General features: G+C 42.0%; 1 protein-coding gene across 2 annotated transcripts in view; it reads right to left on the reverse strand.

The window, feature by feature from the left end:
- Positions 1 to 6,104: 6,104 nt before the first annotated feature.
- Positions 6,105 to 17,583, reverse strand: part of LOC129863713 (torsin-1A-like) — a 28,327-nt gene continuing 16,848 nt past the window's right edge. The window contains exons 1-5 of one of the 2 annotated variants that reach the window (XM_055935904.1): positions 17,227 to 17,509; positions 10,479 to 10,744; positions 9,898 to 10,073; positions 9,338 to 9,465; positions 6,105 to 7,772 (exon numbers count right to left, since the gene is read on the reverse strand). In XM_055935904.1, the coding sequence (XP_055791879.1) occupies positions 7,528 to 7,772; positions 9,338 to 9,465; positions 9,898 to 10,073; positions 10,479 to 10,744; positions 17,227 to 17,416 (1,005 nt within the window). In that variant the 5' untranslated portion in view covers positions 17,417 to 17,509 and the 3' untranslated portion in view covers positions 6,105 to 7,527. Of the gene's footprint in view, positions 7,773 to 9,337; positions 9,466 to 9,897; positions 10,074 to 10,478; positions 10,745 to 17,226; positions 17,510 to 17,583 lie in introns of those variants that run through there. The other variant, XM_055935905.1, reaches the window with a different exon arrangement.

Consider the following 17,583-nt stretch of genomic DNA (forward strand, 5'->3'; position numbering starts at 1 on the left):
TGAGTATTTTCTTCCTTGCATATTTTCTTACGCTCTTTTAAATTAGATGGGGAGCGGTGGTCAACAGCAATCTACAAGTCTTTCCACAGATTTTACATTTACATTACATTCAAGATTTTCAATGGGATTCAAGTCTGGGCTTTGGCTGGGCCACTCAATACGTTCACATTCTTGTTCTGAAGCCATTCCAGCGTTGCTTTGGCTGTATGCCTGTGGTCATTATCCTGTTGGAACGTACATTTTCGCCCCCAGTCCAAGGTCGTTTGCATTCTGAAGCTGTGTCTCATCCAGGATTTGCCTGTATTTGGCTCTCTTCATTGTTCCCTCTATCCTTGCCAGTCTATCAGTCCCTGCGGCTGAAAAGCACCCCCATAGCATGATGCTGCCACCACCATGCTTCATGTAAGAGATAGTGTTAGACGGGTGATGAGCTGTGCCTGGTTTTCGCCAGACATAGTGATTTGCATTCAGTCCAAAGAGTTCAATTTTTGTCTCTTCGGACAACAGAATCTTTAGCTTTTTTTCTCCATCTTTCACGTGCTTTTTTGCAAATTCCAGGTTTGCTGTCATGTTTCTCATGAGTGGCTTCCATCTGGCCACTCTCCCATAAAGCCCAGATTGGTGAAGTGCTGTAGAGACTGTTGGGTTTTTTGCCACCTCCCTGACCAAGGTCCTTGCCCAGTTTCTCAGTTGGGTCGGACGGCCAGCTGTAGGCAGAGTCTGGGTAGTTCCATGCTTTTTCAATATTTTCAATGTCCCAATGAAGGAGACGACTGTGCTCTTGGAAACTGCACTCTAGAAATGGTTTTGTACCCTTCCCCAGATACACTTTTTCCACATTTTGTAGTTACAGCCTGAATTTAAAATTGATTAAATTGAGATGTCACTGGCCTACACACAATACCCCATAACGTCAAAGTGGTATTATGTTTTTAGATTTTTTTGACAAATTAATAAAAATGAAAAGCTGAAATGTCGCGAGTCAAGTTTTTGAACCCTTTGTTACGGCAAGCCTAAATTAGTTCAGGAGTAAAAATGTGCTTAAGTCACAAGTTTCATGGACTCACTCTATGTATGCAATAATAGTCTTTGACATGATTTTTAGAATGACTACCTCATCTCTGTACCCCACAAATAAAATGATCTGTAAGGTCCCTCAGTCAAGCAGTGAATTTAAAATACTGATTCAACCACAAAGACCAGGGAGGTTTTCCAATGCCTTGCCAAGAACCTATTGGTAGTTAGGTAAAAATTAAATAAGCAGACATTGAATATCCCATGGTGAAATGACACGTAGATGGTGTATCAATACACCCAGTCACTACAAAGATACAGGCTTTCTTCCTAACTCAGTTGTCGAAGAGGAAGGAAACAGCTCATGGATTTAACCATGAGGCCTATGGGGTGAGTTTAAAACAGTTAGAGTGTAATGGCTGTGATAGGAGAAAACTGAGGATGGAACAACAACATTGTAGTTACTCCACAATACTAACCTAAATAACAGAGTGAAAAGAAGAAATCCCATACAGAATTAAAATATGACAAAACATGCATCCTGTTTGCAACAAGGCACTAAAGTAAAACTGAAAATGTGAATTAACTTTGTCCTGAATACAAAGTGTTATGTTTGGGGCAGATCCAACAAAACACATCACCAAGTACCACTTTTCATATATTCAAGCATGGTGCTGGCTACATCATGTTATGTGTATGCTTGTCATCGGCGAGGACTAGGGAAATAGAATAGAGCTAAGCACAGGCAAAATCCTAGAGGAAAACATGGTTTAGTCTGGTTTTCAACAGACACTGGGAGACAAATTCACCTTTCAGCAGATCAATAACTGAATACACAAGGCCACATATACACTGGAGTTGCTTACCAAGACAACATTGAATGTTCCTTAGTGGCCTACAGTGGCTTATGAAAGTATTCATCCCCCTTGGCATTTTTTCCTATTTTTTTGCCTTAACCTGGAATTAAAATTCATTTTTTGGGGGGTTTGTATCATTTGATTTACACAGCATGCCTACCACTTTGAAGATGCAAAATATTTTTTATTGTCAAGAAATAAGACCAAAAAAAACAAAACTTGCACATGCGTAACTATTCACCCCCCACAAAGTCAATACTTTGTAGAGACACCTTTTGCAGCAATTACAGCTGCAAGTCTCTTGGGGTATGTCTCTATAAGCTTGGCACATCTAGCCACTGGGATTTTTGCCCATTCTTCAAGGCAAAACTGCTCCAGCTCCTTCAAGTTGGATGGGTTCTGCTGGTGTACAGCAATCTTTAAGTCATACCACAGATTCTCAATTGGATTGAGGTCTGGGCTTTGACTAGTATGCTTAGTGTCATTGTCCTGTTGGAAGGTGAACCTCTGTCCCAGTCTCAAACCTCTGGAAAACTGAAACAGGTTTCCCTCAAGAATTTCCCTGTATTTCGCACCATCCATCATTCCTTCAATTCTGACCCGTTTCCCATGCCCTGCCGATGGAAAAACATCCCCACAGCATGATGCTGCCACCACCATGCTTCACTGTGGGGAGGGTGTTCTCCTTGATGGCCAAAAAGCTCAATTGTAGTCTCATCTGACCAGAGTACTTTCTTCCATATGTTTGGGGAGACTCCCACGTGCCTTTTGGCGAACACCAAACTTGTTCTTTTTTTTCCCCTTTAAGCAATGGCTCTTTCAGGCCACTCTTCCGTAAAACCCAGCTCTACGGCTTAAAGTGGTCCTATGGACAGATACTCCAATCTCCGCTGTGGAGCTTTGCAGCTCCTTCAGGGTGACCTTTGGTCTCTTTGTTGCCTCTGATTAATGCCCTCCTTGCCTGGTCTGTGAGTTTTGGTGGGCAGCCCTTTCTTGGCAGGTTTGTTCTGGTGCCATATTCTTTAAAAGTTTTAATAATGGATTTAATGGCTCTCCGTGAGATGTTCAAAGTTTCTGATATTTTTTTATAACCCAACCCTGATCTGTACTTCTCCACAACTTTGTCCCTGACCTGTTTGGAGAGCTCCTTGGTCTTCATGGTGCCGCTTGCTTGGTGGTGTTGCAGACTTTGGGAACTTTCAGAACAGGTGTATATATACTGAGATCATGTGACACTTAGATTGCACACAGGTGGACTTTATTTAACTAATTATGTGACTTCTGAAGGTAATTGGTTGCACCAGATCTTATTTAGGGGCTTCATATCAAAGGGGGTGAATACATATGCACACACCACTTTTCAGTGTTTTATTTTTGAGAATTTTTTTGAAACAAGTTATTTTTTTCATTTCACTTCACCAATTTGGACTATTTTGTTTATGTCAATTACATGAACTTAGAATAAAAATCCATTTAAATTACAGGTTGTAATGCAACAAAATAGGAAAAACACAAAGGGGATGAATACTTTTGCAAGGCACTGTATCCATAAAAATTATGCCAGCCGATTCATGATTTCGACTGGATAAGAAACGCTTCCTACCTGTCTCGTCCCGACCCCTACACGTTCACTACTATGGGACAGTTGGAGATTGAGGTTTATACAAATCTCTGCTGTTGAAAACTAAATGTTAGTCTAAAAGAAATGTGAGAATGTCTAGACACTTTTTATAGTGGAGGTCAAGTTTATAATTTACCTGGCTGGGCTGACAGTGGATTGCGCAGTCAGATGGAACAGAGTGAATGGGCATTATAACGTCATAGATTTAGCCGGTGGTAACTTGTGGAATAGACACCGGCTGGAATGCGCTTTTAACCAATCAGCATTCAGGATTAGACCCACCTGTTGTATAATATCCAACATTTCACACATATAGTCCAAATACTGACTTTTAGCACTTGGTGTTATATAGCAACTTCATACGAGAATAGGCTTTAGGTGAGGCAGATGAACCTGTATCCATATTACTTCCACATCATCTGACATGAGATCCTCTCTCAGCCTAACAGCAATATGACTCTAGACATACATGGCAACACCTCCCCCATTTGCATTTATATCTTTCCTAAGTAAGCATTTCGCGGTTGTATTCGGCGCATGATGTATATATTCTATAACCATGTATAGCTACTACTGCATCATCAAAGCAATTATCTAAGTGTGTTTCAGAGAGAATATGAATGTTTTCTGATGTTAATAACTTTTCAATTTCATTAACCTTGTTTCTCAGGCTACATATGTTCACATGGGCTATTTTTAGTCCTTTTCTGGGTTGCTCATTTGTTTTTAGTGCTATTCTGTGAGGCTAATCCTAGGTAGACATGTCAGTGACATTTACATTTGAGTCAGTGGTACTGAGTGGGCTGCCCACAGTGGGCTTCTTTCTAAGGCAGACAGTTTCAGTGCAAACAATGGAATTCAATTCTATGTGCATATGATTATTACAGACAATACCCTCGGAGCTAACAGTTAAAGGAGCGTGAGTGTTCTGACAGTAACCGAAAGGTTGCTGGTTCGAATACCCGAGCTGACAAGGTGAAAAATCTGTCAATGTGCCTTTGGGCAAGGCACTTAACCCTAATTTGATCCAGGGGCACTGTACTTCTATGGGTGACCCTGTAAAACAACACATTTTACTGCACCTATAATGTGTATGTGACAAAACTAGTTAATTGTTTTGTACTTTACACAAGCACATAGCCTCTGGAATTCGGGGTGCTGAGGGTGTTGCAGGACCCCCTGATAAATCTCTCTCATGTGAACTATGCCTTTATTACTTCTGTATGAGTGGAGAAAATAAATCCTAGGCTGAGCAGAGCAAAAAATATTCCTCAGCACCCTCTAAATTGGCAATAGAGTATTGTCCACATATGTAGAAAGGACGCCAAGTAATTGATTTTGGTTCAGTAGCATCCTATGCTGAGGTGATCTGCTCAGATCTACTGCTACAGCCTAATAACGCCCTGACTGCCCCAGTGGGAGGGGGCTCCAGGGGCCAACGGCGTTATGGGGCCACAGCTTCAACATCACCTGCTCCACATTACCCAGGAGTCGCCTTCCTCCTCACATTCCCCGGCTACAACAGAACCCAGACCCAGCTAGCTGTCAATCACTCTGCTGCCTTCCTCTTCCCTGCTACAGATTACTTCCACCAAAGGAACTACACCTGTGTTAATAAGAATTACTTTTTCCGTCATAACTTCTCTCACAGTGACTTTCACTCCCTCATTGTCACAGGTAAACTGAACATGGAACTAACTTTTGACTTTGTCAACATTGCCAGATTTCCACAGATGCTTAGATCTGGGCCCATTTTCATCGAGTCTAAGAGTAGGAGACTTATCTAAGATTAGGTCCCCACGGCCCATGTAATCTTATTCAATATGCACTCCTACTCAAGAGACGCTTTAATTATGAAATAGGATGTTTTGCTGATAATGAGTGCTGACCTAGGATCAGTTTTTCTGATGATCAATCCCCTCATTTTGTGTTTCTATTGCAACCAATCCTCTGACATCTTTTACCATCAGACTGGTAGTAGTGCTGCTGATGTTAGTGATGACCAACATCATTACAGTCCCGTTCTTCAAGACCACCAGGTGGAAGAAGAGAGTAGGAGTTCTTACATTTCCTTTAACCTTTTTGATATTTCATGTACTCGGTGGTAATTTAAAAAAGTATCCATTTGTCATACTTGAGTAAAAGTATAGATACCTAAATAGAAAGTTACTCAAGTAAAAGTGAGAGTCATCCAGTAAAATACTACTTGAGTAAAAGTCTAAAAGTATTTAGTTCTAAATAAATATACGTAAGTATCAAAAGTAAAAAATCTTTTAAAATTCCTTATATTAAGCAAAGCAGATGGCATCATTTTCTGATAAATTTACTGATAACCAGGTGCAGACTCCAATTCTCAGACATAATTGACAAAATATGTATTTGTGTTTAGTGAGTCAAATAGATCAGAGGCAGCAGGGATGACATGTTCTCTTTTGATAAGTGTGTGAATTTGACAATTCTCCTGTCCTGCTATGCATTCAAAATGTTAAGAGTACTTTTGGGTGTCAGGGAAAATGTATGGAGTAAAAAGTACATTATTTTCATTAGGAATGTAGTGAAGTAAAAAATGAGAAAAATACAAATAGTAAAGAACAGATACCAAAGAAAACGTCTTAGGTAGTACTCTAAAGTATTTTTACTTAAGTACTTTACAACACTGCATGTACTCAAACAAAAGTAAAACAAACACACATTTTTCCTATATAAAAACATTTGACTGACAAATAGTGAACCTTCCTTCCTGTAATAATTTTTTGTGCATTGTTTAGATCGAGAACAGTAACTGTAAGGCACAGTATACAATTGTACAAAAAAAACCTAATTGTTTCATTGTGATTAAGCTACATATATATAAAAATACATTAGATTTACAGACACGGGGCAGTTGGGCTACTCAATTAAACTATTTAGGACAAATCTGGATCAATCTTAAAATAAGTGAAAAATGAAAAAATGTGTGGACTGCACACTAAATACTTGTATACCCACAAAGCTAAACTGACAACAGATGTTGAAATGTACATAATGCTTCTGGTGAATGAGTAAGGATTAAAAACAAAGGCAAAGTAGATGTACGTTTTAAGGTGGATTTTCTTTGTCTAGATATATCTGTATTGACGACAGATATAAAATACACAATTTATGGGTATCCCGTGCACCACAAATGCACAATATTTCAGTGCTACGTTTTTAATGACAATTATTAAAAAAGGTGCAATCTGCAAGTTACAGCTGTTCAATTCTTATTTCAATTAACAATATTTACACATTGATTCTTGAAGAATATAACTATCACGTTGATCTCATGGACTGTGTGAGCTCTTGCATCCATAGCACCCTCTCATTTGGAGAGAGAGGCTACACTTCTCTGGCCCTGGCATCCCTAAGATTAACAGCAAACCAAGTGGCAGGGCTGCCGTTTGGTTTCACAATTTATTACAGATTGTAGCCTTAAACCACATTTGTTTCTAATATACAACTAGTTTTCAATTGCCACTAAGTTCATGTGCAGCAGAATTCCCTGAAAAAAATATATATAGTTTTTGGAGATTCTCATTTATAGAATAAATAAATTAGAATCAAACACCTTGATTGGATAAAAATGTTAACTTTAACACTTCCCTGTGTTATTTTTTATTTTATTTTTTATCTCCTTCAATTCAACCTCCTCTCTCTCAGTAGTCCATTGGTTCATCTTCAGGGAGTGCCATCAGAGAGAGACCGTTGATGTCCTCCACATGGCTGTGTTGACATTGGGGGACCTGAGGGGCAGGTCATCATTCCCTTTCTGGGTTCAGTCACTGACTTCCTCACTCCGACTGGAGGAGATGTTCTCATTAAGAAAGAGCACACAGTAGAGTAGGAGGTAGATAGATACAGTAGCTGTTCCCTCTGAGATCGTCTACATTACCGTCAGCAACTGCAGACCGACTGATCAGACCTACAAACCACCTTTCTTCCTAAATTACTACTCATTATGATTAGATCAGTCAGTCTGCAGCCGCCGGCAGCAACGTAGTCGATCTCAAACACGCACTATGTGTAGTAATCTAGCTTGCTGCCGATGGTCTTGCAGCCATTGACGGAGAAGATCTTATCGCTCTTGGGGAAATAGACCAATTCTCTGGCCATCTGGTCGACCACGTCCTGGTCAGGCTCCAGGCCCTTGGCGGACATCTCTGCCATGCCACACAGCAGCACGTGTCTGAACTCCAGAGGCAGGAAAGGGATGAAGAAGTCAACTAGGTTCTTGTCTATCAGACTGGTGTGCCACAACCCACCTGCACAGAAAGGGAGGGAGGGACACACTCATAAGATGAGCAAGAAGACGCTACCACCAATTCCTCTCAGATGTACACAAGTGCCTCGGGGGTAAGGATAGTCATAAGATAGGCAGGGGCAAGAAAGGCAGATGGACAGAATAGAGAGATGCAACACAGATCATCTTTGTACTGAAGGACTGAAAATTCTCCAATAACATTCCAAGTCTTCTAACCCCAGGCTTAGTAACAAAGAGAAAAATCCGAACCTAAGAGAAACATACACTACATGACCAAGAGTATGTGGACACCTGCTCGTCAAACATCTCATTCCAAAAATATGGGCATTAATATGGAGTTGATCCTCCCTTTGCTGCTATAAGAGCCTCCACTCTTCTGGGAAGGCGTTCCATTAGATGTTGGAACCTTGCAGCGGGGACTTGCTTCCAGTCAGCCATGAGCATTAGTGAGGTCGGGCACTGATGTTGGGAGATTAGGCCTGGCTCGCAGCCGGCGTTCCAATTCATCCCAAATGTGTTCGATGGAGTTGAGGTCAGGGCTCTGTGCAGCCCAGTCAAGTTCTTCCACACCAATCTCGACAAACCATTTCTGTATGGACATCACTTTGTGCACGGGGGCAGTGTCATGCTGAAACAGGAAAGGGCCTTCCCCAAACTGATGCCACAAAGTTGGAAGCACACAATCGTCTAGAATGTCATTGTATGCTGTAACGTTAAGATTTCCCTATAGTGGAACTAAGGGGCCTAGTCCGAACCATGAAAAACAGCCCCAGACAATTATTCCTCCTCCACAAAACTTTACAGTTGGCACTATGCATTCGGCCAGGTAGCGTTCTCCTGGCATCCGCCAAAACCAGATTCGTCCGTCGCACTGCCAGATGGTGAAGCGTGATTCATCACTCCAGAGAACACTGCTCCAGTGTCCAATGGCGGTGAGCTTTACACCCCTCCAGCCGATACTTGGCATTGCGCATGGTGATCTTAGGCTTGTGTGCGGCTGCTCGGCCATGGAAACCCATTTCATGAAGCTTCCGACGAAGTGTTCTTGTGCTGATGTTGCTTCCAGAGGTAGTTTGGAACTCGGTAGTGAGTGTTGCAACCGAGGACAAACTATTTTTACGCGCTATGCACTTCAGCATTCGGCGGTCCCGTTCTGTGAGCCTGTGTGGCCTACCACTTCGCGGCTGAGCCGTTCTTGCTCCTAAGCGTTTCCACTTCACAATAACAGCACTTACAGTTGAACAGGGCATCTCTTGCAGGGGAGAAATTTGACGAACTGACTTGTTGAAAAGGTGGCATCCTATGACAATGCCAGGTTGAAAGTCACTGAGCTCTTCAGTAAGGCCATTTTCCTGTCAATGTTTGTCTATGGAGATTGCATGGCTGTGTGCTCGATTGTATACTCTGGTCAGCAACGGGTGTGGCTGAAATGTCCAAATCCACTAATTTAAAGGGGTGTCTACATACTTTTGTACATATAGTGTATGATTTGTTAAATATGGAAAAGGGTTACCAAAAGGCATAAGTTCGGCTTCAGCCCTAAAGGACGGCAAAGAGGTGGCTTACTCTGCTTGCTGTTGAACACGGACAGGGAGAGAGCTTGTTCTAAGTGTTGCAGCTTGATCTCCTCTCGGTCTCGACCTGCTTTCCAGAAGTCCAGGGCCACCTGCGTGATGTGCTCTCCTCCAGCGTTGCTATGGAGATGAGCAAAACAAACTAATAGATATTAAACGTGGTCCAAAGTGGGGGTTTCTCTTCTTCTCACTGGCCCGGTCGGACCTGTTGGCCAAATATCTACTAGCCCGAACAGAATTTTCACTGGTCCGGATATTGGGTAGTTTATAAATGCATTAGGGTCATGTCGGGCCTAGGTCAGGGTACCCCAATAGGCTTTTATTTGCAAAATCTGAAGTAACTGAACTTTAGTTTTGGGGGGCAGTATCTGATTGACAGCTGACGTTTAGGTAAGTAAAACCATGGTTACTACAACGAGTCGTTAAGTTGTGGGAAAGATGATGGATGACTACTATATTGTATTTGAATGTAAATCCAGTTTTAAAAAATACAAAAGTCTCCAAAAACAACACATGAATTCTTATCACACACTGCTGGTCTGTCTGGCCTACCTGAGGAAGATGAAGATGGCTTGGCGGTACGAGACCCCGTCCAGATTTTCGTAGAAATCCAGGTAGGGCTTTATACAGTCGATTAGGCCAGGGTGCATCTTGTCCATCTCGTCAAAGATGAACATGGAACGTGGGCAGTTGGTGACGTTGCCTTTGACCCACTGCTGCAGCTGAGACTGGGGGATGGTCACAACAGTTTAAAAACATACTTATCTACAGCAGTGAAGACAGTTTACAGCATAGCCGCAAAATACATTGAAAAATTATTTTCAGCTATACATTCTGTATCATATATAATTCAAATCTGGACCTTGAAGCCAGTTCAAATGTCTTTTTCCATTCTTCCCATCTAACCAGGGACTGATTTAGACCTGGGACACCAGGTGGGTGCAATTCATTATCAGGTAGAACAGAAAACCATCAGTACTCTGGAACTCGTAGGGTAAGATTTGAATACCCCAATATAGAATATGCATAATAGTGATTTTATTTTTTAACAGCCTAATTCTCCATTGAAAATTTCCCTGCCACGGTTATAAGGTATTATATTGTATTTCAATATAACAAAATACTTGTTTTACCTTGTAGTTCTCAATCTGACTCGGATGAAGGAAGTGAGCTGTAGACACAAACTGATGGACGAAACTGCTGGCCATGCCCTCCTTGTAGATGTTTTCAGCTATCAACTGGCTGACTAAGTTCTTCCCTGTGCCAGTCCAGCCATGTAGAGAGAGCACCAGGGGCTTTTTAGGATTTTTATTGTTCATGAAACCCGTTACAGCTTTCTGGATGACTCTGGAGGCAACATGTTGACCAAACAGCTTCTGATTTAGGGCCACTTCCAAACCTGATGACAGGGAAGGAGTTGATTATTAAGTGTCAATGAATGGGACGTGCTACGAATACACCACCATTACTTCCATACTAATTATAGGTGGTTATCTTCATAACATGTGATTAGTTATGCATGTAGGGTACAACTGCTAAGTAGTCTAGTGGTGCACGGGTCAGCTGTTTGTTCACCCCCACCCGCCCGCAATTGCTAATAAACGATCAGAAACCGCCAGACTATATGTGATAAAGTGAAAATCTGTGGCCAGCACCCGATCCTAACCTGCTAATATTGAAAATCCGAGAGATGGTGGAAGGATCTTTTGACTGATTTAGGCTTAATTTCTGCTTATAATTTCAGACATTTTGGTAGGCGATTTGTTGATAAACTCCTACAATTAGATAGATGCAGCTTCTCTTCTGTCATATGTTGCCCTGGAAGAATTAACAAACCCTTGCTCACCAGAATGAATGCTTCAATCTAGTTGACATCAGCTAAGTTCTCTCTGTCATCTCTGCCTCTTTCGCGAAGGAAAGGCGTTTAGCTGTGAAAATGACCCAAAATGTTTCTGATACGATTTCAGTTGGGCTTGGATGCATATTTTGTGTGGTTGAAATAGCTTATGATGGCTAATAAAGATAGATACCGTCTGTAGAGGTGCTAACTATGCATTCGCATTCTCTCAAGATGCTGAAAGAAATCATTTTTCTCCACTCCTGTTCCCGAGTCAAAACTGTGCCTACATTTGGTGTATAATTTTACTGCAAGCAATGCTTAATTCTGCAGGAGTTACTATTAAGGCTATGTCAGTGGTTATAGACTTACAGTCAGTGTCCAGATTTCAGTTTCCATTCAACCCATCTGAACAGTAGCCTAGGTTACAGTTCCCTTCACGTGCATAGGCCCATTTGAAGTCCCTTTCTTGTAACTGTCAAATTTGTATAGCGCCTCACAATCATCACACATAACATAGCCGGCACTACTATCATCCTTTTTTACCACTTCACCAAATATTTCCCAAATATTACTTCAGGCCCTCCCTTCCCATTTCACCGTTTTTCTCTTAAGTGAATTAAACTTCGACGTTGTCCTTCTTGCCTCAGTGGATCGATTTTTCTGCCTGTTACCATTTGGCGATTGGCGTGTAGGCTATAGTAGAATAAGTGTGTAAAATAAGGGCTTGTGTTTCAGTGAAGGCTTACCCTGGCGTGACGTTTTGATAACCATGTAAATCTCTCTAGGACAAGGTGACTTGTGGGTATTATGACACCTCCACTTTGGGGCTCTTATTTAGAGCGTGTACAGTTACATGCTGACCAGACCGCTCGTGCGCATGTTGATTTTGCCAAGCATTAAAACATTAAATGGCAAATTAGCTAGCGGTTGCTAGCTAATTTGTCCTGGGATATAAACATTGGGTTGTTATATTACCGGAAATGCACAAGGTCCTCTATCCCGACAATTAATCCACAGATAAAAGGGTAAAAATGTGTTTCTAGTAATCTCTCCTCCTTCAGGCCTCTTCTTTGGACTTTATATGGCAGTTGGCAACCAACTTTAAGGTGCCTTACCACTGCCACTGTAGTTGCCAAGCGGCATATAACGTCCAAAGAAGCCTGAAGGAGAGATTACTAGAAACAAACTCTGTTTACCATTTTATCTTTGGAATTAATTGTCGAGTAGAGGACCTTGTGCATTTCAGGCAAAATAACAACCCAATGTTTATAGCAACAGCAAGCTAGATAGCTAAATTGCAATAAATGTTTAATGCTTTTCGACCTGTCCCCAAATTAATATAGTTGGTTCAGAGTTCGGTTTGATATTTCAACCTGTGTCCTGATCGCATCTGGTGTGGATGGCAAAATCAACATGCGCAGTGGCTTCAAACGGTCTGGTCATCATGTAATGGTGCGTTCAAAACAACTGGGAACTCTGAAAAGTACGAGGTCAAATCATGACGTCGGTGACTTCAGGTGGGAAAGTCGAAGTTCTAGAAATAGGCCCGAGTTGGAATTCCGAATTGGATGACCATTAAAATTGATTTTTCCCAGTCTGAGCTAGTTTTTTCCCCCTGAGTTCCCAGTTGTTTTAAACGTACTGAAGTTGGAGATTTCCGAGTTCCCAGTTGTTTTGAATGCGGCATTAGACCCAAAAGCTTACACACTGACGTCAGAGCCTAAACAAATTAAATACAAACATCAAAATAGCCTATAGATATACAGTACTAGTCAAAACTTTGGGCAAACCTACTCATTCAAGGGTTTTTCTTTATTTTTTATTATTTTCTACATTGTAGAACAATAGTGAAGACATCAAAACTATGAAATAACACATATGGAATCATGTAGTAACCAAAACAATGTTAAATAAATCTAAATATATTGTATATTTGAGATTCTTCAAAGTAGCCACCCTTTGCCTTGATGACAGCTTTGCACACTTTTGGCATTCTCTCAACCAGCTTCACCTGGAATGCTTTTCCAACTGTCTTAAAGTAGTTCCCACATATGCTGAGCACTTGTTGGCTGCTTTTCCTTCGCTCTGCGGTCCAACTCATCCCAAACCATCTCAATTGGGTTGAGGTCGGGTGATTGTGGAGGCCAGGTAATCTGACGCAGCACTCCATCACTCTCCTTCTTGGTCAAATAGCCATTATACAGCCTGGAGGTGTCCCACTAAGCGCAAACCAGATGGGATGGCGTATCAATGGAAAGAATGCTGTGGTAGCCATGCTGGTTAAGTGTGCCTTGAATTCTAAATAAATCGCTGACAGTGTCACCAGCAAAGCACCCCCACACCATCACCACCTCCTCCTCCGTGTTTCACGGTGAGAACTATACATGCGGAGATCATCCGTTCACCTACTCAGCGTCTCAAAGACACGGCGGTTGCAACCAAAAATCTCAAATTTGGACTCATCAGACCAAAGGACAGATTTCCACTGGTCTAATGTCCATTGCTCATGTTTCTTGGCCCAAGTAAGCAAGTCGCCTGAGGTAGAGTATCTCATGATAAGCTGTAGACCACACTATCTACCTAGAGAATTTATATCTATATTCTTCGTAGCTATCTATTTACCACCACACACCGATGCTGGCACTAAGACCGCACTCAATGAGCTGTATACGGTCATAAGCAAACAGGAAGACGCTCATCCAGAGGCAGCGCTCATAGTGGCCGGGGACTTTAATGCAGGGGAACTTAAATCCATTTGACCTAATATCTACCTGCATGTTAATTGTGCAACCAGAAGGGAAAAAGTCTACACCACCTTTACTCCAAACACAGAGATGTGTACAAAGCTCTCCATCCATTTGGCAAATCTGACCATAATACTATCCTCCTGATTCCTGCTTACAAACAAAAACTAAAGCAGGAAACACCAGTGACTCGTTCAATAAAAAAGTGGTAAGATGAAGCAGATGCGAAGCTACAGGACTGTTTTGCTAGCACAGACTGGAATATGTTCCAGGATTATTCCGATGGCTTTGAGGAGTACACCACATCAGTCACTGGCTTCATCAACAAGTGCATCGATGACGTCATCCCCACAGTGACTGTACGTACATACCCCAACCAGAAACCATGGATTACAGGCAACATCTGCACTGAGCTAAAGGGTAGAGCTGCCAGTTTCAAGGAGCGGGACTCTAACCTGGAAGCTTATAAGAATTCCCGCTATGTCCTCCGACAAACCATCAAACAGGCAAAGCATCAATACAGGACTAAGATCGAATCGTACTACACCGGCTCCGACGCTCGTCGGATATAGCAGGGCTTGCAAACTATTACAGACTACAAAGGGAAGCACAGCCTGAGAACTGCCCAGTGACACAAGCCTACCAGATGAGCTAAATTACTTCTATGCTCGCTTCGAGGCAAGTAACACTGAAACCTGCATGAGAGCATCAGCTGTTCCAGACGACCGTGTGATCTTGCTAATGTAAGACCTTTAAACAGGGCAACATTCATAAGGCCGCAGGACCAGACGGATTACCAGAACGTGTACTCCGAACATGCGCTGACCATCTGGCATGTGTCTTCACTGACATTATCAACCTCTCCCTGTCTGAGTCTGTAATACCAAAATGTTTCAAGCAGACAACAATAGTCCCTGTACCCAAGAACACTAAGGTAATCTGCCAAAATGACCACCGATCCGTAGCACTCACATCTGTAGCCATGAAGTGCTTTGAAAGGCTGGTCATGGCTCACAACACTATTATCCCAGAAACCACCCGAACAGATCCACAGATGATGCAATCTCTATTGAACTCCACAGTGCCCTTTCCCACCTGGACAAAAGGAACACCTATGTGAGAATGCTATTCATTGATTACAGCTCAGCGTTCAACACCATAGTGCCCTCAAAGCTCATCACTAAGCTAAGGACCCTGGGACTAAACACCTCCCTCTGCAACTGGATTCTGGACTTCCTAACGAGCCACCCCAGGTAACAACACATCCGCCACGCTGAACCTCAACAAGGGGCCCCTCAGGGGTGCGTGCTCAGTCCCCTCCTGTACTCCCTGTTCACTCACGGCCAAGCACGACTAAAACATCATCGTTAAGTTTACCGATGACACAATAGTGGTAGGCCTGATCACCGACAATGACAAGAATGCCTATAGGAAGGAGGTCAGAGACTTGGCAGTGTGGTGCCAGGACAACAACCTCTCTCTCAATGTGATCAAGACAAAGATGATGACATGACGTTTTTATGCTCTAAAGTAGCGGATCGGACTAACACGTAGATCAAGTTGTAGGGTTTTGTTAATATTTGCTGTGTTCTGTGCATGAAAATGTTTAAAATGTGTATTTTGACACGTTTGCCTAATCACTTATACTAGTCTTGATATGTATTATGGATAGTTTTAATGATCTAAGGAAAATAGTTGTATTGAACAAGTGCACCGGTTACTTATCTACCGACTACAGGAAGAGGAGGACCGAGCACGCCCCCATTCTCATGGACGGGGCTGTAGTGAGAGCTTCAAGTTCCTTGGTGTCCACATCACCAACAAACTAACATGGTCCAAGTACACCAAGACAGTCATGAGGACCAAACCTATTTCCCCTCAGGACACTGAAAAGATTTGACATGGGTCCTCAGATCCTCAAAAGGTTCTACAGCTGACTGGTTGCATCACTGCCTGGTATGGCAACTGCTCGGCCTCTGACCGCAAGGCACTAGAGGGTAGTGTGTACGGCCCAGTACATCACTGAGGCCAAGCTTCCTGCCATCCTGGACCTGTATACCAGGCGATGTCAGAGGAAGGCCCTAAAAATAGTCAAAGACTCCAGCCACCCTAGTCATAGACTGTTCTCTCTGCTAGCGCACAGCAAGTGGTACCTGCACGCCAAGTCTAGGTCCAAGAGGCTTCTAAACAGCTTCTACCCCCAAGCCATAAGACTCCTGAAATCTAATCAAATGGCTACCCAGACTATTTGCATTGCTCCCCCCCCCCCCGCCCTCTTTTACACTGCTGCTAATCTTTTATTATCTATGCATAGTCACTTTAATAACTCTACCTACATGTACATATTACCTGAAGTACCGCCCTCTGAACAGTTGTTCAGATGTCTCTGTTACTTGAACTCTGATGCATTTATATGGCCTGCAATTTCTGAGGCTGGTAACTCTAATGAACTTATCTTCTGCAGAGGTAACACTAGGTCTTCCTTTCCTGTGGCGGTCCTTATGAGAGCCAGTTTCATCATAGTGAGTGATGGTTTTTTTAGACTGCACTTGAAGAAATGTTAAAAGTTTTTGAAATTTTAAGGATTGACTGAACTTAATGTCAAAGTAATGATGGACTGTCGTATCTCTTTGCTTATTTGAGCTGTTCTTGCCATAATATGGCCTTGGTCTTTTACCAAATAGGGCTATCTTCTGTATACCACCACTACCTTGTCGTAACACAACACAAGAAATTCCACAAATGAACTTTTAACAAGGCACACCTGTGAATTGAAATGCATTCCAGGTGACTACCTCAAGAAGCTGGTTGAGAAAATGCCAAGAGGGTGCAAAGCTGTCATCAAGGCAAAGGGTGGCTACTTTGAAGAATCTCAAATATAAAATACATTTTTATTTGTTTAACACTTTTTCGGTTACTGAATGATTCCATATGCGTTATTTCATAGTTTTGATGTCTTCACTATTATTTTACAATGGAGAAAATAGTAAAATAAAGAAAAACCCTTGAATGACTAGGTGTGTCCAAAATGTTGACTGGTACTGTACATTTCACAAGAATTATACATTTATAGATTTTAGGTATTGTTTTCTTTTTTTAAGCTGCCCGTCACCTTTCCGCCCTTTATCCACACAATATTTCATGACCCACTAAAGTAGGCCAATGGTATATTGGTGGAGATCAATAAGCAATTGGAAGACTAAAACGAAAAAGGACTGACTGTGTCTACATGATCAAATAGCCTAAGTAAACCACGTTAACACAACCATTTAATATGTAGCTGTAGTGTACACATACCTGTTGAATTAAAAGCAACCCATTTTGGCTCGCAACTTTCATGTAAATGATTGTACATTTTCTGCCCCACTGCTGCTAGGCCTAACGTTACTCCCGCACCGACAATTGTGGTTGAGATTGGTTCGAACGCATTCACAAGAACACTCGATATCAAAACATAATATCCGAACAAGATGTATGTTACTCTCATGTTCTCTTAAAATGAAAATGTAGCTACCTAGCTTATCATTTAGGAGTGTTAAAACGGGAGTGCAAATCAGCTACGGTCCTTCCTCCTACGTAATCATTATGCGACAGCAAAAGTCGCGTTCAAACAACTTTATTTTTTGTTTATTATTTTTTATTAAACAGTAACAT

Source organism: Salvelinus fontinalis, chromosome 10, assembly GCF_029448725.1.
Source record: "Salvelinus fontinalis isolate EN_2023a chromosome 10, ASM2944872v1, whole genome shotgun sequence".
Classification (NCBI taxonomy): Eukaryota; Metazoa; Chordata; class Actinopteri; order Salmoniformes; family Salmonidae; genus Salvelinus; species Salvelinus fontinalis.